The 23,212-nt window shown below is 51.5% G+C and overlaps 1 protein-coding gene across 1 annotated transcript in view; it reads right to left on the bottom strand.

Moving 5' to 3' along the window:
* The window catches only part of LOC128274670 (neural-cadherin-like), a 105,235-nt gene that overhangs the window by 28,189 nt on the left and 53,834 nt on the right, over positions 1 to 23,212 (bottom strand). The window contains exon 2 of the mRNA XM_053012938.1: positions 20,728 to 20,871. Within this exon, the coding sequence (XP_052868898.1) occupies positions 20,728 to 20,871 (144 nt within the window). The remainder of the gene's footprint in view (positions 1 to 20,727; positions 20,872 to 23,212) is intronic.

The following is a 23,212-nucleotide window of genomic DNA, read 5'->3' as shown; positions in this document are numbered from 1 at the left end:
TACCACAAACATGAAACGATAGAGGCGATACGCGCTGAGTGGGGTAGACTTTTCTGCGAAAAGAATCTGCGCTCTGCTTGAAAGCTTGATGAAGAATCCAAAGCTCACCATTTGATTCATGTGCCTCGGTTCGGTTACACTCCAAAAGTTACTCGGTTCCCAGTAACCGGATCGGTGGTTAGAAATATGAAACTGTTGCGCACTAGTTTTGACGATCGATATCATCGCTAAATTAAAACCAAATATACTTCAAACCGATGAGGGTTTTTAATCTCAAAATGTAGCACAGTGTGTTACACTGAGGCAACATTTGCAAATTTGTTTTGGCCATTAATACCTCTCGAAAGCAATTACGAAAAATAGCTGGCCCTTGCGGGCTCTCTTACGAAGTGGGAATTTATGCGCGTGCTTGATGATCAAATCTATTTAATGAATGTTGTTTGCCGTGCGTTACTACTTAACCTCGTTGGGTGCATTATATTTCACCCCGCTGGAGTTCCCATTTGAGCCGGGATTGTCATTAAATTTGTGCCAGTCGCCAGTGATTGTATCCTCGCCTTCCCGGAAGGGATTACTGATGGGCGACTGTGAGCGATTGATTTTTCAACGCAACAGAAAAACTTGGGCAAAAAAAAACCCCCAGCCTTTCCCGCCGGGTGGAATATAATTCGATGGACGGAATAAAAATCGACTCACGCGTGCATCAATGCCGTTTAATTGCGTTGATGCAACCGATCCGGGGCGCGACACGCGATCGACCATTATTGTGTAAAATTTAATGCAATTGATCGTCTCTGATCAACAGTTAATTACTGGTTTGACATTTATCGACCCCGTTTTGCTGGGTTACTACTGCATCCCCCCCGTCTACTGCTGTCCACTTACCGTTCCCGTGTTTTTTTTGGCGGGGTCGCAATTACCGTTTTTACTGTGGCATCTGCGAGGGTGTTTAACTGACTTCGCTTCGCAACGACATCGAGTGGAGTGAACCGATTGAAACGGGCGCGCAATTTATGTGTGTGCCGATGTTGGCCGCTGCACGATACTGCTAAATAAATCCACAGTTCGGTTGTGCTTGATCAAAGCTGGCAGTCGGGAGTGAAATTAAAAAATTAATTGCAACCCATTGCGGCGCTCGGTGCCCGCGATTACGATAAGCACATCATAGGAGCTTTGATTTCTTTCGCTGCATTTCGGGCGAATGCACATAATAAATATTGATTGCCTTTGCAGCAGCAGCGGCAGAAGCGGCAGCGGTACCCCAGTCGAATGAAGAATATTGTGCGGTCCAGAGTAAAGTATATGAAGTGCAAAAATTGGATCAAGTAAAATATGAAAAAGAGTTTTGATTACTCTGCCCGGGACCGGGCACGAACACGAATGGAAAGCGACCGCTGCGCTCCCTGTGTGTGGACAGACGGACGGACAATCATATATCTTCTTCAGACTGCATCTTTCGGCTGCGTTGGCACTGGACAAATGTCATGGATGCAAAAAAAGAGGAAACAGACGGACCAGAAATCCCTGGAGCGCAAAAAAGTGGAACGCCACCAAAGCCAACCCGACGGAGACGGTGCGCGATTACGAGCCCTAGTCCCGGCTGCGAGCAAACCAATCCGCAACATCTCCGGTTCACCATGTTCATCTACATCCTGCGCTCGTGGCTCGGGCAAAACCGAATTTCCCTCTGCTTGGCGGTATAATATAACGTGATGAATTATTCATACTTTGATTTCGATCTTGATATGAGCAGCATTCCTCGGGCCGGGCCTCGGTGCCGGGTACGCTTGGGCCAATCCTTTTTCCGCCAAGGTCTAAGGTCGGGTGTACGTGTGCATCGATCCTCAAACTCGGGCGCCACGAGTTTCGCCCGGGAAGATTGCGAGCCAGGGAGCCAGCCAGCAAAAGGGTCCGGTAGTAAAGCGTCTGGTATTGAAAAGTTTTGTGATAACGATAAATCCGGAAATAATATTCCACGCCTGGTCTGGCACAACACGAACGAGTTTTTGGGGGGACCGAAACGAAAACGAAAAATCGTTTCGAAGGGCCTCGGCATGGTCGTGTGCCACGTTTGCATATTTCCCGCATGATTCATCTTACGCTTAGCGCGCACATCGCGCGCTTGACCATCCGGGCCCATGCCTTCGCCAATTCGCCGTCCATTTATCCCAATTTTTATGCGCTTTCACAGCAGCCCTTTTTACCGTCCGAAAATTGTCCACCGAGGCACCGGGATTGTGTGGCGCGCCCGAGCGACAAGTGACCAACCAGGCGCCTCCATTCGGACCGGACACCAGCTCCTTTTGACACAACTCGGGGTGAGTGATTTATGCGTTCAAGGCGGGCGTTCCCAAAGAGTTGTGCAAAAATGGCGCGTTGTTTCTCGTGGCCCGGAAGTCAGGCCATTGCGCCAAGGAATGTTTACTTTCGCGTCAGCACTCACACGGCGGTTCCCGTGAGGCTCACTTTTCACTCCATAATGTGCGTGTGTCATGTCGTCGTCGGAAAACATCGGTGGGCTACATCGTAATCTCGGTTCCCTGGTGGCCTGGGGAGACTTTTACGAAGAACGTGGCACCGGGGCAAGGGAAACATTTGTCACTCAAAATGAATGATCGAAAACGGGCGTTCTTTGTCGGACGGTGGGCGGTGGTGGATAATCTTCCACGAGGTGGTGGCTCATCCTTCGGGGGTCCAGGGTGTGCGTTCGATCGGCCCCGGTGACGTTGAGTGATTGGGTTTCCCTCCCAACCCTCACCCAGGGAACTCGGGGCGTCGTAATTTACTTTTTTGTTGTAAATTACAAATTGACTTTCTTCGGCCGGCGGTGGTTTCTTTTTATTAAAGAGAGTTGACGGAATTTTCGTTCCATTTCCCGGGCGCGATGAACCGATGGCTGATCCAATTTCTGTTGAGCGACGTCTTACTATATCCATCACCATCGTCGTTAGCACTGTTGGCCGCAATCCACGCGCCCGCTAGAAACAGTGCCTAGCCCGACTTCATTAATGATACACTGACAAATGGCGTAGCTCAGCTTACGGAAAATGATTTTCTTTGGTGGGCTACTTTTTCCAAGCAATCGCTCGTTGATCATTGACCCCGATACGAGTTTTGATGGAAAATTGGCTTCTTCGGCTGCCGCCCGACAGTGCTAAGTGAAGTCCTTAGCGGGGTTGATTAATAGTTTAGAATAAATTGAACGCTGCCGATGCTGGGCGACAATCGGTTTGCTTTGAACGCAAATAATATTGTTTCCTGTTTCGGTTGCGTGACGAAGCGAACGCAAGGACAATTGCGTCCCTCCACCACAAAAGGCTATTTACGACGGAAACGCAAAACCCGCAAGCCCGGTGAGCGCCTTAACTTTCGCTCAGCTATCGTCCCGTGCTGTGCCGTGCTGGGCCAGAATTGAAAATTGATATTAAAAAGCATCGTCACTTTTCGAAAATCCTCTTTTCCGATTCGATTGCTCGATTTCAGCGGCACCTTTTGTGGGGAAGGGCACGGACTTGGGATCGCTTTCGTGGCGCCACCGTAGCTGCGATGCTTCTGCCTGAATAAATCATGTTCATGGAGGAAAAATTGAATCCACTTCCAGCTGGTGCGGGCCAGCAAAGTCATACATAAAACATGAAATATCCAGCAGCTTCTAGTTTAAATAGACACGAGACAAAAAGAAAACTAGTTTCGCACAGGCACAGGAGCGCCACAGCTTTGCGAGGCTGGCACGAATGTGAAGCACACTTGGCACGCCGCATAAAAGGTGGCATTTGAGTTCCCGACGACGAGCTGGCGGATGCTTTCGAGTGTCGAGCTAGATGTTTGCATATGTTTGATGTGCTGTAACACCACGGCCCTCCGGTTGAAACCGGTATCAGGTAGGTGTGCTCAGAAGTGGCCACGGGGTTTCGCTTTCAACGAGGTGGTTCTTCTAGAAAAACATACCGCTTTTGGCGTGGGAATTAAATATTAGTTGCCGTTTCTCTTGAATCGGTAACACGTTCGTAGACGTAGTGGAGAGCCAAAAAATGCTCTTCCTAAGGCTGGTGGGAGGGTGGGCCTTTATCGAAAGCGTCCTTTATTATTTTCCTCTCCGTTTCCGGCCTTCCGCTTTATGATAAGGGATAAATCAATCTCCGTCGTGCTGGGAGCCAGCTGCTCGAACCGTTGAAATCGCTATCGATGCGAAATCTCGGTGCTCCGAAATAAATGAAGCCCCGAGATTAATTGGGTAATTAATGGGCGCAAGGACTTGAAAGCCATTCCCGGAAGGAATCGGCCGAAAGGAGATAAGTCGTGGCGTGATTGAATTCTTATCTTGTGGAGCATGTTTCATGTGGCAGAAAGGATCGTCGTTTTGCTTTAGATAATTTAATCAGATTACTTCGTTCGGAATCGGGGATTGAGAATCCGTACCAAAAGGTGCGTCTTACCGAGGCTTTCGCAGAAGTGCAGCCTGTTTGCTTGAAAGAAGCTTGCACGTACCGAGTGGAGTCATTTTGTTTTTATGGGTACAGTTGATCAAAGAAAGTCGCCCTTCTCGTGCATTACGGCGGAACGTCGAAAGGAACGCTCCATTTACACGGTAATAGATGGTAACGTTTTCGGATGAAAGTAAAAACGGATACGTTTAATTGCTCTTTAGCCGTTTCGATAATTTAGACTTTCACCCATCCGTGGGACCATCGTAAAGGGTCTGTGTCGTAATTGCAAAATACTCTCAACCAATTGCCACGTACGATCCAGATCTGGCCCCGGGCCGACTGCGGATTTGTCTCGCTGCGACACAAATCACCTCTAATGAGCCATTAATAATGGCCGAAAGACAGCGCGTATGTGAGCGCACGCCGACCGGAAAGCATCGTTAACAGCGCTTGATTGGCGCATTGCTGGCGTACGCACGAACGCTCGGAACGCCAGGACGAAATCGTTACGGACACGCAGCGCGGTCGGGGAGAAAAAACTACAAATTGTTCCGGCCTCATGAAGCCAACCACGACCAACCCGGCAGCCGGCAGTGTCTGTCGGTAATTAACTCTTGACAGACAGACGCCTAGGCCTCGGTGCCCAGAAGTCGGGTCGGGTATTTTTTCGCCGGCAGAAACCGGGACGGCGATCGATGTAAGGTGCATGTACCGGTAATGGGGCCCGCAATCAATCGCCCGGCTTCCGGGGGCCGGTGCCGAGCCTTCCTGGCCTGGCGACCATAATTAACCGCGTGAATCACGCGTTCACGGAATGTGAGGGTTTTTTGAAGCTCCACGTCCACGGGTTCATTAGCGGCGCTGAGACCGGGAGACACCGGTGTTCGTGGGAATTTTCCGTAAAAGAAAACCCGCTCGCGGTTCCCTTTTGAAATACGAGCCGTGCGTGCCATTTTAACTTCCGACCGCCGGTTGGTTGGCGTGAAAAAGTTTATTGTTTATTTATCAGAAACCATTATTTATGATGCTTTTCTTTGGCCATTTGGCCGGTCGGAAACGCGGCAGGCCGCGGCCCGCGTAAGACGTCACGTCCGTCCGTGCAGATCGTGAAGTGAAAACGGACCGTATTTCACTGAACTTTCCATGATCAGCTAAGGGCCACGGTTCGCGGGCGTCCTCGGTGCGTGTCCCGGGGGAGATTTTGCTGTTTTACGATTTTCGCTCTTCCCACGAAAAGCCGCCCGCCAGCACACAGTTTACGGCCCTCCCCGGGGCCCTCGCGGGAAGATGAAGGAAAAATTTGCAAAATTCATGGTAATAAATCAGTGACATTTCACTTTGCCCGGCGCCGTGCGACGGAAACGGGAGCCGGAGTCGGAGTTGGTACGGTTGGCTGTCATGTTTCGGCGTCATTTCTTCCGCAGCGTTACACGACACGAGTTTCGGTGGCCACGCGCCTTGCGGTCGCTACGCAAAGTCCTGCACATCTGGGCCACGGTTTTGCCGCCGTCATCGGTGAGGTGACAAATTTTGGAGGCGTAAACCGGAAGGCGCATCATGGCCACGCTTACAAGCGAACCAGTGGCCAGTGCCGCGGGCGAAGCGAAACGTCACAATCAATAAAGGCCGCGCAGGAACTGTTTGAAGCGTAGCAGAAATTGCCTGGTCCTTCGACGGTCACTCGTGAGCATACAAGTTGATTTGTTTGTGGCCCGATTTTGGCCCACACCATCGGCCATGACCGATCGTTGTGGCGCTGGGCGCTGGGGATAGTAATTTGAGCGACCGTTGCGATGTCAACCATTTGTCTTCCGGTTGTCACGACAGTGGCGTCGTTATCGCCTTCCGGTGTCGGACACTTTTTTATGTTGCCTCTCCAAGTCAACAAACAGAACAAAAACCATCAAAACCAACAACGTCGCTGACGGATGACGCGCCGGGTGACGATGATCTGTGGAACCAGAATTTCGTTACTCGCAAAATTGGATGACTAATCGGATACAGGGTCCGCCGCCGGTGTAGGGCGGCCGTTCCTGGCCGTTCCTCCTCGGATCTCCTCTTCGAAAGATGGACTAAAGCGGCCCAAAACTTGTGCTAAACGGATAAAAGTGGCCCATAAACAACTTCCCCGGGCTGGAGCGTCATGAATATTCCGATTTCCATACACAAACGGCATAAATATTCACACACTCATCGTTTGCGGAAGAAAACAATGTCCAAAGCAGCAGCCCTAGCATTTCAATCCGGGTCCGGGCTAAACTTCTTGCGGATGCTGTTTCGGACCACACCACATGATCCTGACCCATCCTAGTCAGAATGCGGTGAGGATTGCGGGAGGCCGGGAGTCAAGTTTTGCGAAGCATCGGAATAATCAGACAGATTTGATTGTGCGCTGCTCTCGAACTCGAACACTCTTGGGAAACTCTCTCGTTAAACCGAGAGCCAGTGCCGGGAGTTGCGGGAGATAACGCTTGACGGAACCCCTTCCTACCGACAGCAACATGTCTGAAGGTTGAAAGTTTTGCAGAAATGAATAAAATTATACTCAAGACTCACAGGACAGGAGCTGGATATACCGTGGATCTGGCCGAGGTGTTTGGCCTTGGGCAGTTGGGTAACCCGGTCCGGAGTTTAATTACCGAACGATTCCACGCTGCATGAACCGCTGGGTTCACTGGGTTGTTGACTTTGATTTGATTTTTGGGCTTGGCCGACTTGTGTCCCAGGCAAACATTTTTACACAGAACGGTGGCTTCGCTGGCAAAGCTCGTACGAAGTTGGCGCCTTGGCGGTGGTAGGATTAGAGGTAGCAACTTCTGATTGAATCGTGCCACGCTTAACAGCTTGTTTGTTTTCGCCAAACCCACGCCAAGGCCGGTGCCGGTGCACCACGGCCGTATCGTAGGGATTAATCCTTGGCACACATCCTCAGCACGATGTTTTCGGTAATTTTGGGGCTCCGTTTTTAGGGCTGTGGTTGTATCGAAGTAAGTTCGCAGAAAGCAGCGTAATCCTTCGCAAACCAGCGTTCTATCGGTCGTCTCGTCGTCGTGTGTCAATCCGGCTCCCGCAGTGAGCCGGGCGTCGCTAATAGATTACGTCGTCATCGACCCGGATTAGCGGCGCGGCTAATTTATGAAACGGCGCCAATTTCCAACTGAGCCCCCGGACGGACACGAACGGAAATTTCTTCGGTTAATGACGGTGTGACTCCTGGGCAGGATCCGCGCGGCATTACGGGCCAATTAGGCACCGGTTTATCATTCAATCAGTCCACGGATTTCCGACCGTTTTACTCGTCGTTAGTGGGACGAGAACTCGCTTGCAGACTCGCTCCGTCCGTTGTTTGATAATTTGTTGAATCATTTTCGTTCACTCGCCGGCTCGTGGCCACCGCTTTGCTTGTCGAATGATGAACCATTACGGTGCAATGGAGTCGACCAGTTCTGGCAAAATCAATCTTCTATTTCAGATGCTTTCTTGTCACCCCAAACGCTTACGCTTTCTTGCGCCGGTTCATGTTTTTAGACGAATGCCTTTTCGTTCGTCTTGGCCTTGGGAAAGCGAAGCCACGGAGAAGCTTAAAGTGTCGGGACCAAAGCTTCACCCATGTTTTATTTATTAAATACCGTTTCCTCCTTTCTTCCTGTTCCAGTTCCTCGTTTTGGGGACAAGTGATTTTTAGTGGCTCTTCAAAATGTCCCCAAATCCAGCCTTCTCGATGGAAGAAGCCAAAAGGGACGTCAATGTACGTTACGCGCGGCATACAGGCTTTTCGTGGGGGTCTTAAGTTGAAGTCCTCCCGACACTAGTTCCCTACTCCTCGCCTCTCTCCCTCGCACTTTGCCCTTCTTCCTGGAGGTTTCAGAGTTCAAAAGACAAAGTCAAATAATGTAATCTTCGTTGTCGGCGTGGCCGGGTCGTGTTCCGGCAGCTTTCCCTGGCAGGGCTGCCGGAATGTTGGCTAACCGGGCAGAAAACGGGCACACTGCCACGGTTCGTGGAGGTCCACGGTCCCTCTGCGTTGGGTGCCCCGATTGATAAGATAGCGCGCCATGCTCCACGAAGATTGAGTGCTTTTTCGTTTTGGTGGGCTTGAAAATTGGTTGATTTGTCGCCCGCAGACGGCAGACCGGCAGAATAACGGCCGCTTCGACATTTGGTGGCCCGAAACTTGTGGGGGATTAAAGAACAAACAACACACAACGGTGCCACTTTAACGACCGAAAAATCGGGCGCAAAATGGCGGACGCTGGGGATTGGTGGTGGTGGTGGTGTGATGAAGTTTCAACGGGTGGCACCGTACCACGGGCAACCTACAAGTTGCCGGGCCTTCAGCAAGGGGCATAATGGGTCCGCATGACTTATGGCCTATCAATAATTAAGATGGCGATGGAGTAAGTTTCACTCTCCATTAGCCGTTCATTGAACGGTGGCTTCGGCCCCGAATCCGTTCCCTTTCGACCGCCGGGGACCGACCATCCGGAAGCTGTTAATCTTCGCCCGGGAAGCGGCCGGGACTGGCCGGGCACAAAGTTTTGGTGCTCGTGAGCGATAAAACCTAAATTATCGCAAACATCATCAGGCATTAGCTCGCATCAAGTGCTCTCCCAGGACCGATCCGGCCTGGGGCCAGGGGCGCGCCAGGCAGTCTCTGTGTCTCTCCACTGCACTGTATGTTGGTGTCGGTTGGCGGCGAAAGTAATTCGTCCTCCCTGGCGCGGAGTATCATGTGAGCTGCCCGTGTCGAAGGCGCGCGCAGAGCAGCAGAATGTCTTTTCCTATATTTTCCGCCCCCCCCCCAAACCAGTCCTGGGGCACCCCCGAGAGGGCAATAAATAATCGTAAATGGTTCCGTTCGGCACATTTAAGGCTCGGCTGGCTGGCTGGCTGGCTGGCTGCTGGTGAAATATGTTTCCGTCAAACTTTCCCATCAAGACGCACCGCATGTTCCGGTGGGCGAGTCGAGAAAGTGGAGCAAAAAAAGACGAATCGTTTTTCATCCTTCCTGCGCCACCGAAGAGCGGGCGAAGACGTGGCAGTTGGCTGCCAGCAAACTGCAGACAGTAAAGGGGGTCCCGATTGTACTGGCAGGGTGTGGCTGCGTTCGAGTCGGTGGCGGTCCCAGTTACTATTTGTTACCAGACAAACCCACACAAACACATGTTTACGCGTGAGTGAATGAAGGTACGACAGCGGAATTCTATCGCTAGCCCAGTTCCAAGCAAAGTACTTGAAGCTAATGCTTCAGAAAACTTTGACGTAGATTAAGAAAGGAGAAAAAACCCAAGTTTCGGTAAACCACCGAAAGTCGAAGCACGGCCCGGACGCCTTCGCCATCTTCTTTTGCAATAAATAGTGGCCCCGAAAGCATAATTCGAAACATTTCAAGTTTCGGAAACCGAACACCGGAGTGTGAGGCGCCGGTGCTGCTGATAAGCCCGGCTTGGGAGCCCCGGCCCGGAACAGGATATTCTGAACACGAAACAAGTCTTTAAGGGAACGAAGGCGGCTCGCTTGCGGTAGGCAATTTGCGAGCCCATCCGGGCGATGCGGCATACTTGCCGCTGCTGCTGCTGCTGCAGGACACACGTTGTTAAGGACGGAAAGTTTTGGCCGCCATTTTAAAAAGTAATCACTTGTGACTGGTCGTGTCGTTTCCTGCTTTACCCGCGCTGACATCTTGCGCCCTGCCGGGAAAGATTCCGGGCCTGGCGCGTGGCGTGCAAATGGTTTTAAAATGAGGACATCGTCGGTAAATTCTGTTCGCCCGTACCACCGCCCGTACCGTACACGTGCTTTATTGGTGGACGGCCGAAACACCGCATGTTGCTGTCCGACACGGTGTCCCAAAAGTTTCATCATGGCCACCGACGCCTCCGGGGCGGTCGGTGGGCGGTCGGATCAACAGAAATTAAAAGTTGATGAGCGAGCCCGGGGATGAAAGTTTTGCGCCCGGGTCTTCTCAGTTTCCCGGACGACTCCCGGCTCCATTACGCCCATTCGTTGCCGTTTGACAATTTTGGTCCCGTGTTTCGTTGTGAGCCCCTCGGGGGGCCCCACGAAGCCGGAGCCGGAATGCGGGGATCGAATGGTTTTGCGATTCGGCCGGTTTTCGGCCGACGGCACTCCGAAAAGTTTCGAACAAAATCCCGGTGTCCCGGTGCGACAGCAAACAAAAACCAAAAAACGGTGCCCGTCAAGTAGAAAAGGTACAAGTTTACCAGTGGCCGCGCCCGGTGAGTGGGGCACTGCTTCGGGAAGATGAGCCGGCCGGATTATGCTGCCCCCCTTGGAGGCCCGTCTTGTCACCTTGGAGCCGGGAGACATTTCAACCATTCTGCTTATGTTACGGTACAAGATTTGGATTATGGCCGCTACCGAAAGCTTCAAATTAACCGCCAAAGAAGTCAAAGCTATTTGGCAGCCATTTAGCTGCCGCTTGGCGGACGGCGGCATCGTCTCGTGAAATTTGAGTTGTAATGAGTTTTTTGGCTCATCTCAAGCGGAGCCACTTGTTGTAGTCTGGCGCTGTTGGGCGCTTGTTTTACAAGCACCGTAGAGAAGAACCGGGAAACTTACGGTTGTTAGCAATTATTCACCAGCACTACGAACCGCGGCGCTCGGTGTCCGCGTGACTTTGCGTGTTTTTATGTTCCATAACTTTCCCGGCTCGTTCCTCTCGTCCGCCGTGGTCCGGGTGGTGTGGTTGCGCACTGCACTTCCGCTAATTCGTTTATGATGATGGATACGGTTCCGGTCTCCGTCAATTAGTTTTGTCCCGACGTGGCGTCGTTGCACGCGAAGCGCACGCCATCAAACGACGCCACAACATTATACGGCGTAACCATAACGCGGCGTAACGGGAAATGAGTCGTTTTGTGAAGGATTTTACGGAGCCCGAGATCCGCGGGTCCACTAGCGCCGCCGCCGCCGCCTCCGGAGCCAGCTAAAAGATTCACACTTGATTGCTCGTATTATTCTGCAATCTTCTACGACCACTGCTTAGCGCCCGGCTCATTAGACCGCTCGTCGTTGTTCGTCGTCGCCACGAAGGAGCCTTCAGTGACACCGACCGAACTGCCAACCGATGGTTGAGGCTGGCGTCTGCGGTTGGCCTCTTTGGCGAGAAAGTGTTCGGAAGCGTTTCAGCAAGACGCCAGACGGTTCGGGTGGCGGTGGCGACGGCGTTATTAATGCCTGCCAACATCTTGATGTTCCAGGCGCTAAGGCGCTAAGGCGGTTGTTCGAAAAAACCTCAAACTTGGCCCGGCTGGCTGGCGTGTGCATCGCGGCGCGGGGACATAAATGCAAATGTAAATAAAATAAATTATGCCATTTTAATCAGAATTAAGCGACGTGCAATTTGTACGGCGATGACAGGCGTCCGTCTGGGCGGAGCCGAAGGCACTGCCGCCGGCACCTTGTGCGTCAGGTGAAGACATTTAATTAAATGATTGTAATACTCTGTCATTATTATAATTGCATACTTAATTAATGGCAACCGATTTTGCGCTGGCTGCGAAATCTGGTGCCCGCGGGTTCCTCCTGTTTCTCGGGCCGGACCAGAGTTGATGGATGGCGGCGTCGACTGTGGTGACACCATCCATTCGCCGTCCGGGATTCAAAATTAAAAAAAGGAAGACCAAAGACCGTGCCTTGACTGGCGCGTGGTCTTCGGCGAATGATGCGGCGTTCAGCGGAAAGCCTTGTGGCAAATTTCAAGGCCCCCGTAACAATCGCAGGCAATTTGTCGAACACAGGGTCGCAGCGTGCTGTTTGCTATGGGGACAAACTTTGAGCTATAGGCGATGTCCTTAATTAATTAACAGCATTCCATCATTAGCGTTCGATGAAACAATTAGTTGTTTCCATTGAATTTAAAGCTAGTCATTTGAGAAAATAATTTTAAAAAAATCTTGAATTTGTTTAATGATCTTTCTACAGGCACGAAATTAGTTGAAACTTAGAAGCATTGAGATGGAATTATGCAAAAACAAAACAAACATCGCAAACGATCAAAGATATTATTATTTGCAATGCATTCCAATAGTCGCGGCAGTAGAGCCTCGCAATTTCGTTTAAGTATTGTTAAACAGTCATAAATGCTAATCGAAACTGTAACAAATTGTCGATAGCATTACAGATTGTTGGCTTTCCGTAAGGTCTTAATCCCCAGGATCAGCCCCGCTGGCCGATTGGATTTGGTCGATTCCGGTGGCGCGGAATAAATTGAAATGCTACCATCATAACCGTTACGCAGCGAAGGAAAGGAACTTGCGCCACGAGCACATCGACCCCACGGCCCGGCCCAGTTCCTTTTCCCCGAGCGTTGCTTTTACGTTCGTACGCGCGCCCCGGGCGATCCGCGCCGGCCGCGGAAAATCGTTATCAAACTAATTAAATTAAAACATCGACCCGCCATCGCCCGCGCGCATCCGCCTCGCCTCGGCGACGGCTGTTGATTTATAATTTCAATTTAGCCACTTGCCAGACGTGCCGGCGCGAGCAATTGGAACGTCAGGGCGTCGGGCGCCAGGCGTGATCCGGGCGGAAACAGATGCTCTCGCGCCCGGCATCTTGGCGGGATTATTGGGCGACGAATCGATCGGTTCGCCGAACGGAAACCGACGGATTGGGTGGGACAGTTCGGCTGGGCCATCGAGCGGGAACACTTACATTTTACGCTCTCGGCCACGGCACGCCTCGCCCATACACAATTTCCGTCCATCGTTTGCCGATCGTCGCTCCGGTAATGAGCCGGACGCTCCGTGGCCCCGGGCTGGAAATGCTACCATTTTCCAGCGCCATTATCAATTTGTCTTCTTTACATGCACTGGATACTCTTACATGAGCGGACACTCATCTGCCACCTACTTTCGGCGCCATCATCATCATCCTGTGGAGGTGACCTCCGGCCGACGTACGCGTCGGTGGACGCGTTGACGTGCCTCGAGGCGACGGGATGCTCGTTTTGCTTTCGCCGCTTTCGCTTTTAATTAATTTTCCGCGATGTAAAGTAATAGTTAATGAAGTAATTATCATTTTAAATCAGTTTTCAAATTACCATTCGGTGGACGGGCACATTGTTCACTGCGGCGGCGCCAGGGTGGGATCAACTATCGCGGCCGTTGACAGGACGGAGAGACGGCTTTCTGGCGCCTTAAGGTGAGCCATCGCTCACATGTGTGTGTGTGCGCTCGTGTCCTTCCCATCTGCACCGGCGCACCGACACGCATCAGTAGCGAAGGCTGGCGAAGTGTTAGGGCGTAAGTTTTAGTTCGTTGATTAAATTGTCAAAAAATAAGACACCCGGGCCAGGGATCATGCCGAAAACATCAGGTGTTCCGGCCCTGATAAGGCCAACCATGGGGGGAGAGCTTTGTTTCGGGCCCACTGAATGCCACCGAGTGGAGTGGCGCGAGATACCAGGGTTTAAAATTAGCATATCACATGAGCCACCACCGGAGTGGCTTTTCTTAAAGTTCGCGACAAATAGGGATACGGCTTCGGACCCGTTTGGCACCCGGCTATCGGACTGCAATTGCCTTTGACACGCACCTCGAATGGAGAGAACCTTCAGCTTGATTAAATGAAACGGTTTTCAGGCAGCATCCCGGGCGCCCTGAAGTCGTTCTAATTTCGTGCAGTTTTTTTTGCCACGCACTGGCCGAAAGACAGTGGCCGCCCTTCGGATGAAGAACGGTGGGTGAGACCTACACAAATAACTCCAGCCGGTACACCCGATGCCCGTTGGCGGCGAACGCCGGGGGCCAAGGAATATTAAAGCGTTAAAATAATCGGGTCAACCGGGGTCCTTCGTTGGGTCATTTCCGAGAATTCTGGGTGTTGGTTTTCCTTCTCTTTTTTTTTAAGAGGGCTCTGGGAAAATCAACACACCGACTGCGCCGGCGAAAGTTGGTTTTAGTTTTGCTGGCGAAACACAAACACGGTCCCTGGTCTGTCCGCTGCCCGCCGAGGGCACTCTTGGGATCGGCCGGTAACGACAGTGCTCGAAAGCAGACGAAACAGAGTGCCGAAAAAAAAAACACAGGAACAGGAACGGGGATATAGTTGGGAGAGTGACGGAGAGTCGCGTAACAAAAACAAAGAACGGAGAGCGGGAAAAAAACAATCTTCCGCAGATATAGTTTGCTCCAGTTAAGGCAGTGGCGAGTGAAAATCGCACCAAAAACAAAGTCGCGCACTGGAAAGTGGAGTGGAAAATTCGATAGCACTTGGGTGTGGTCACCACGTCACCAGCCAGCCTGCCTGCAGCTGAGTGCCGGGAAAGTCAACAAAATGGCCCCGGAACGCGGAGGTTCGAGTAAAAAATTGGGAATATTTTTTTTACATTTCACCAACTTGCGAAGAGACATTTTGAACTAATATCTGACTCCGAGTGGGTGAGCTCAACGTGCCAATGTTTCAATTTTGGGCCGGAAGAAGGCACACATTCAGGCTGTTCATTGTTCATTAATTTCCCGTTCCGTACGGCGTTCGCCTCGCCTGTGAATGGCTAATTTTGCCGAGCAACGCGCAACAGTAACCCCGTCACGATGGTTAATGATCTTGAGGTAAATATTTGCAGATATTTATGATTAATGATTCAAATGTTGATGATGTTTGTCACGTACCACGGCCCAGCAGCAGATAATCAGCACGTTCCCGGGGCCGGAGGTGATTATTTCCCCAAGCCCACTCCGCACAGTGTTTACTGGCAACGTGCACATACGACGAGCACCCGGGCCCGGGAACCGTTTTCGTATGCTGGGCACCGAATATCGTATTCATTTTCTGCCATTTGCATTTAATTAATACCCGGCACGGGGCTGGTCCCCGTGCAAACGACAACGGACCCGAACCTCCCGGCGACCCGCCTGATGTTCTCCGGGCGTTTTGCCAAATTGTTCTCTCTGTGTCCGTGAGTGTGCCCACGAACCATAAGCCTTTTTCCGGGGACCGCATTACACAGGAGCTTGGTTGTGCTGTGCCACGGTTCGGTCCGACCCAGCCAGCCCCGACGGAACAAAGCCAGGGCGGGTTTTGGGCGCCGTCGGTAACACAAACACTAATCCGCCCATCGTCACATCGTTTATGACGGACGCGCGAAAAGGGGTAGCGGGACAAAAAAACCAGCGGTAAATAAATAAAGAGAACCAAGAACCGCAGGCCAGGACAGCTCTCCGGGGCACATTCTCGTAATTACAAACTTTTGCAAAACTTTACTGCACTTCCTTCTTAAGTCTCCTGAAGAGTGAGAGGGGTAGAGAGAGAGAGAATGAGCTTATCCTGCTGCGAGGTATCGTCCTTGTCCTTGTGCTGTCCCGTTTTCCAGTGAAAAGATTTCCAGAAGACCCGGCCGAGGCATGGTATGTACAGGTTCTTCGAGCGATGGTAGTCACGGTCGTTCCAGGATCGCCTCTATCCGCCCGGATCCGCACCGGAAAAAGGACCGGTAAAAGGCGGGACGGTCTCCAAGGCCAGCAGACCGAGGGACCATAACGCTTAATCTACTCGTAAGTCGAGATTTGTCAAGGGCAAGAAAGTCATTTCTGATTCCGGTACGTCGTTCGGAATGTTGTTGAATCTGTTATGGTCCGCCCCTCGCCACCACCGGCCCGGTCCAACCCCGCCTCATGACCGTGGGCTCCCGTGGGCCGCCGCTAAAGAGGGATATGAAAAGGGATATTTTCATCCCTCAAATGAAACTCGGTGCTCGGTGCTCTTTCGAGAAATAGCCACCGACAACGGCGACAACGAGGACGACCGTTGCTCCTTTGCCGTGTACCGAGTCAAGACGCCCGAGTTCGTCGCGGATGCTTCCGTTCGGTCCGGAAACGGCCAACAGCCAAACAGTCGTGGCTTGGTCCGAAATCCGGTGGCTGCAACCGTTCCTGCCAAAGACGCCAGCGACAGCTTCCGCATTCCGGTTGGGCGGCAATATTTTGGCGGCACCACCGGAAGCACCGGATTTTGGGTGCTCGGCTCCCCCATCCCCCAAAAGTGTTTCGGAATTTCGGCGGCATCAACATTGCGACAGTTTTAGATTATGAAACGCGACCCCTTCGGAGCGGAACACGGGCACGGGTGGTGATGAAAATCGAAATGAAATTGTTGGTGGCGCTAATCAAGGCACCGGCGTGGGGCTGAACATCCAGCGGAGCACCGACACTTCGAGCGAATCGCGAGCAACCGGAAAGGATCGGAGACTGGTTGGTGTAGTTTTGCAACGGTCGCTGCTCGGTTTGCCCAGCGGAAATCACCAACCGAAGTTTGACGAAACCGAGTCCCGAGCGGAGCCGGAATACACCGTACGATTGTTGACTTGTTCCGCCCGGAACCACTCCGTGTCGATCGGAATAATTTATAAAACTTTCCCAGAATCCACGGTGTGGGTGAGTAGCTCGGCAGTGGCGCCTTCAAGTGTATATATACGTAGGAAACTAATTAAGAATTTGTGTAAAGGGCTCTTAGCCTTACAGCCGCACCGGAAGTGGTTCCGGTGTCCCGTGAATCGTGGCCACGAGTACGGCGAGAGGGGACGGATTTGCTTTTATATTAATTAGAATTTCAACTCCTTCCTGTAACCATGTCGGCACAACACACCGGAAAGTGACTCACGAAGCGACCGGTAATGGAGAAACCATAGCCACGCTGCATTTATGTGCAGTGAAAGATGATGTGCCTTCTGCACTCGGGCCGTAAACTAATATAATCTCTACGAGATCCGCTCGCGCTCATCGTCTGTCGGTTGATGAACCAGAGCTTGACTCAAAACCCGCCTCAGAGGCTCGGAGTTTCTCAAGTGCTCGGCGGTAGTGGCTTGATGCTGCTGCCATAAGATGACGGTTGCGCGTGAACCAGGACATAATCGTCCTAGTGTTGGGCTTGCAACGGAACTCAGGCCTAGAAACCGAGGACCGTGGTGTCCAGCGTATCGTACAAAGTTAATACACTGCACCTCGAATTGGATCCATCTCATGAAACCACCGCCGCCGGGTTACTTGAAGCCGTAGGACCAACCGTAGGTATCTAATTGGATGGGTTTCCGTGAACTGCTGACTACGAAGCTAGCCTATGGTTGTAGGCTAGCTGAGAGAAAGGCAGAGTAAATCAAATTTACTCGTCACCATTTCTACACCTTACACACCTCGGGAGCATCGTCGCTAGCGCTACACAAACAGCAGCCGATCCGAGTCAAGTCAAGAGAGCTTATCCTGAAGCGGACGTCCGGAGAATGAATGAGTGAATGAATTTCATATGAACTTGGAGTAGTCCTTTCTTTCGTAAATAATAACATAATTATGTGGCACGTGTCAATGGCGCACCGGGCGTATTCGAAGTCGCCGCGGCGATAGTGAAAGTAGTATATAGACATTGTATTGATACATGATCGGTGGCACAGTTAATAGTAAAGCTAGCTTAAAAGTGATAACTGTCTTAAAAAGTTTGTATAAAAATGTAGACTGTCCGCGTTACGGCTAACGCCTTTAATTCTGTCCGTCGTTTTCCAGTCTAAAAATTCGACTGCCTGCACCAACCACATTATTTTAACAACATTTAGAGCCGTAAACATCTTTCGGTGAATGACCCGAGGGCAAGCAGGACCCTGTCGGAATAATCCGCCATCCGAGAAATGTTTGTGTCATTTTAATGACGTCCAAACAAGCTAATCAAGGCCCAGTCTGTCCCGTGGGCTAATAAACTCGTAAACATATCCTTCACGGGCCGACTCCCCGTGATCCGGTTCCGGTCCCCTGCCAGTGCGGCCCGTTTGCCTTTTGTGCCCCGTGCCACAAGCAGGTGGTGTACGCTCATTAGCGGAACGGAAAGGCAAAATTCGAGGAAAAGAAAACACGCCGAAGCTTGCAGTAGCACTTGTTAGCCACATCAAAGCCAAAGGGGTTGACGTTTTAATTTGACGGATCGGTCCCACCCGGGGCACTGTTCCCTCTCTCTCTGTGGCCGGAGGGAACCCATTTGCCGCTGTCGCATCGGTTGCTGGACTGATTAAGCTCGTTTCGTGGGCGCTGTGGCCGTCACGTCGGTGGGATCAAGATTTTACGACGCTCCCATTACACGCGGCACGATCGTGAGAAACTTCTCGATCCTTCTCAGTGGTGCTTCCAGAACAGTCCTGCTGCTTCCTGCTAAGCCCTCGGGCGCCGCCAGTCCGACCATATTAAGACCCGGCGTTTGCGCGCGGGTTAGTGGATTGAAAAGTTATGCTTATTGAATGAAACCGTTTGATCCGGTCACGAGCTCCCGAACAGGGCGGAAGTTTTCTCCTTCTTTCGGCCGGTGATTCGAAAGGGATTAATTGATTGAATTAATGGTAACCTGCGTCCGACGACGACGGCGTCGGCGGTTTAACCTTGGGCGCGGCGAAGATCCCCAGGATAATGGGGACGAAAAAAAGCGAGTTTGCTCCGCGATTCGATTTCGCGAGTTCTGTGCCAGCGAACGCACGTGCCAATCCGCCCGGCGTATATCCGTTGTTGGTTCCGCCATCGGTGCGCCTAGCCGGGCGTGATTGTCGTGCCTGCCACGGGGGCCCACGGATGCGGAAGTGCTCCAAAATTCAAATGAAATCCAAATAAATTGACTCTCGGCACCGACGAACGGCGAACGGAGAGCTAGCCAATTTCCATTTGAAGCAGTTTCGCTTCCATCCGAGTCCCTCCCCGAGCTCTGGTCGGAGCGAGAACAATTGCCGGGTTATGCTCGTTCTCAGCGGCCCGCATTCAGGACAGAGGTTAAAGGGATAACAGGGCACCCGGGGTTAAGCAATGGGAAAAATTTCCTTGAAGTTCAAGCATCAAAGCGCTCCCACGTTGAGGGCGCTTCCACGGCGGATGATGAGCGAAGAAATTAGAGCACACACACGGGCTGCCAACCATGTGTCGAAGAAATTATGGAGCGCATTCCTGAGACCCGCTCGCACCGCCCTGCACCACCGTTTGGTTGAATATTTGCATCTTTTCTCGTCGCCGCCACCGCCACCGCCGATGAAGCAATGTGCGCCTCGCTTGCCTCGACGGCGACGCATTATGGCGACGACGACCCTATTCGCGTCTGCTTAAGTAGACAAATTTCCTTCCCCGCCGTTGGCATGCTATTCAAATAATATGGCGAACGAGGGAAATCTTATTTGCGAGCGCGATGAACAATATCCTCCCGCGCGGAAGCCATCCTTGCGCAAGGTGAATGCGTTCCCGGGACGGTTGGTGGGCTCTGGGCTGGGTTCTTTTCTCCTTCATCCGCATTCAAGATACCAAAACCGTACTTCGGGATGAAACACATCATCTTCATCTTCATCATCATCATCATCATGCTGATCATCGTCGACATTAATCGGAGTGTTTTGTGGTTTGGAAGTACACTAAAAAGTCAATTAACTCACCCGGGACGGAGCGACCGAAAAGCGGTTTTCCGCCAAGCTGAGCATGGCGCAAAGCGAACCGTTTGGACTTGTAAAACGCATGTTCATTTGCGATGCGAAACCATTACTCGCGTGTGCCCAGCTTCGGGTGCAAACATGAAACTATTCGCTTTTGATGGCAGCAGCAAATGTAGTTATTTGACTTGACTGACTTTCACGTGGCGTCTTTGGGCGCGCAACCGTATGATATCCGACCGTCGCTCGCAAGGATTGTGGAGGAAAAATGCGGAGCATAATAGAGCAAGTTTCTTTGTAAGTGCGCTCACACACGCACACGTATGCGTGCCAGAAACTAGGGCTTCAAAACCATTCCCGTGTCAAGGAGGGCGGCGAGCTCGTGAAAATGACTTTTTGGCAAAGTTTACCCAGTACTTCAAGATCACGAATCGTCCTGCGTCCTTGCCGGCGTGCCGACGTTTGAAGCCGTGAAGCCGTGAGGTGCCGTGTGCCGCACCCGATTCTCGCTGTAAGCGCGCCGGTGCAAACAGTGCTTAAAGTTTTCCCGACATCCCCTGCCTGGCTGAAGTGGCTCCGGAAAACTTGTCGATGCAGGGGTCGATATGGCCGGGATCGCTGGGATAAAACCGGGGCCGAGCGCCATGACCGTGTGAATACATCACCATTACCGGAGGCGCTTTCGTGGATGCCACGGGTTGTGCCATCCTGCCGCAGGAACGTAGTGCGCGATCCAAATTAAGATACAAATATTTGTGAAACATCGACGGCGGTACACTTTAAACTGTGTGTGTGTGTGTGAGTAAAGATTGTCGGCGGAAAGTGTTAACCCCTTGTTGTTTCTGGCAATCCTCCGCGTCCTTGAGCTGCTTGAGAGAAAGGATGCCCCACTAGACTTACCTTCGCCGTGCGTCTTCGCGGTGACGTTGAGAAAATTGTGATTGATCTCCACATTCTCGTCGATGTCCGCCTCGTAGATGACCTTCTCGAAGTACAGCGGGTAGTCGTTCTTGTCGGCAATGCCAGTTTTGATGAATTTAGTAACTGCAACGATACCGAACCGGAGTGGAGTTTGTGGAAAGAAAACAGAAAAAAAATATTAGTCACAGACAGCGAGCGTACGTAACGTAAGCAAATTGCTTCCGGTTGACATTATTGGACCATTTGCTGGACATGTTGTTTCGTCTGCCGGACAACCGGACGGCACGGACACGGACACGGATGCAGCGACTCGTTCCGTTTTCCCCTTGTGGTTTGATTATCCTTTTTCCTGGCTGCTCCGGATGTCGTGCATATGTGAGTCGAAATGGATCGCCGGCGAGCTCGTTACCCGCGTCGTGCAAACCCGCGTGACCACTAATGGAAAACGAGACCGATAAATTACGATTTTCTTTGCGCTTCCTTTCGACCCAGCGTAAGCACCAGAATGTCGCCGGGCACTGAATGGAAAATGTGATTCCGATCGGCCCCAAAAGGGCCTCGGCACGGCAAGGAACTTTAGGATTGGAAGCACATAGTTGGAGCCGGACAGAAAAAAACCCACAAACTGTCTGCCGCTCGACCGATGGACCACGGGAATCCGATCCATTTCGACGTTTTCCGGCCAGCCGGGTCTGACCGGGCGCACAAATTGCATGTCCAAACACACGGACACGGACACCGACCATCACGGTTGCGCCGCCAGTCTGACTTTTGCGGCTGGGACGGAAGGCGAGGACGAAGCGTTCCGGCGACATTTGGGACCGGAAGCGGAACCCAGAAACCGAGGACAAACTACGATTGTTCCGATAGCGAGAGCGAAGCACAATTTGAAACAATTTAAAATCCATTTTCTAGTGCCACGATTTCTCAGCTTTCCCGTGGCGTCCGCTCGGTTTCGCTTTTCCGTGCACCCCAAATCCGTTCCGATTTTCACCAATCGATGCATTTTCTTCCGTTTTTCTCCATTTCAGTTGTCTTATGCTTTGTGACACTTTTAGCCGCCACTCAGGGAATGGGGGGTGGGAAAATGGAAATGGACGACAGACCATGGAACAGAGCTTCTTACAGAGTTTCTCCCGATTGCAAAGTTGTAAAAGCGAACTCGAACAGCTTCGCAAAGTCGTTGATGGGTTCGGTGTTCGCAGACTGCGAAACTACCTGCCGGAAACTAATCTTCCAACGAGTGAACCACTCCACTATCCACTGAGATTGACCACCCCCGGGCGGGGCATGACACCGAGGTGCAGTTCGCGGACGCTCATTCACCGAAGGACTTAGCCGAAGAAAAGCAAACGTTATCGTAACATTTCAATTTGTCGAACTTCCGTGGGCAAGATTTGACCATTGTGGCAGACAGGCAGACACTGTCAAACTGTGTGGCGAGTTTCCCGGGAACAAAAACGCTTCACAAATCGGTATCATTGTCCGGGTTCTTGCTCCCGATCAAAATATCTCGAACGGGCAGCGAAATATGAGCTTGTGAGATGGGCAAAAAAGAAGCCAAAACTCTGCCCTTATCAAAGTTACGGTATTTCAATAAAGTACACGAATTTTAATGCCAGTCTACGCTATTCGATAAAAATGTTCATCAAAAAACAAAACAGGATCCTCGGGCACTACCGGGGGCCAGTAAAATGTACTGAATTATTTGATTTCGCCTTTGTTTGGCCCGGTGAGTTTCCATTTTTAATGATTCAAGCTCGCCAGCAAACGCCATTTGCGGGTTTCGTGGAAAAACGCACGCTTTCCTTTCCGTTTCGGATGAATTCAGCAACGCGGGCCCGGGTTCCGGAAATGCTCTTCGTTTGGTTGATCAAACTAACGCTGTCCGTGCGTCCGTCCGTCCAATGCGAAGCGGCGCCCGTGACAAATGTCAATATTTTATTCTTGGAAATTTTATTATTGCCACCACACAGCGCTACGGAGCGGCGAGCGATAAACAGGATTGCCGGCCGCCGCTGCGCATAACGCATCCTTGCATCGGAAAACGGATTATCCGCGATTGAATCGCCGTGCAAGTGGGGCGAAAAAAGTCTCGTCCCCTTTGCTAGGTGCCTTACTTTTTGCTTTCGCCACACCGAAAACATTGTGGCGTTTCGCGCGTAATTCGGAGCTGTCCGGTTTTGTTTTTTCCCGCCGACTTTTGGTTGTCATTTCAAATTTCCACATCAATCGGAAATGCAAAAACACAGAGCGCCATTTCGCCGGGGACCGTATTTTCCAGTTTTCCAATTGATTTGGCTGATGTTGGTCATAAATAAATTCATCCGCCAACAATAACTGATGCGCCCGCGTGATGATACGCGGACGCGGACAAAGCTGGCTGGCCATGTGGCGGGCGCTTCAACCTTTGTGTGCCTGTGTCCTTTTTCATGGGTGCATAAATTTGAATCACCACAAAAAA

The sequence above is a fragment of the Anopheles cruzii genome, chromosome 3 (assembly GCF_943734635.1).
Source record: "Anopheles cruzii chromosome 3, idAnoCruzAS_RS32_06, whole genome shotgun sequence".
In the NCBI taxonomy this organism is placed as follows: domain Eukaryota; kingdom Metazoa; phylum Arthropoda; class Insecta; order Diptera; family Culicidae; genus Anopheles; species Anopheles cruzii.
This window is presented reverse-complemented; position numbering and strand designations above follow the sequence as displayed.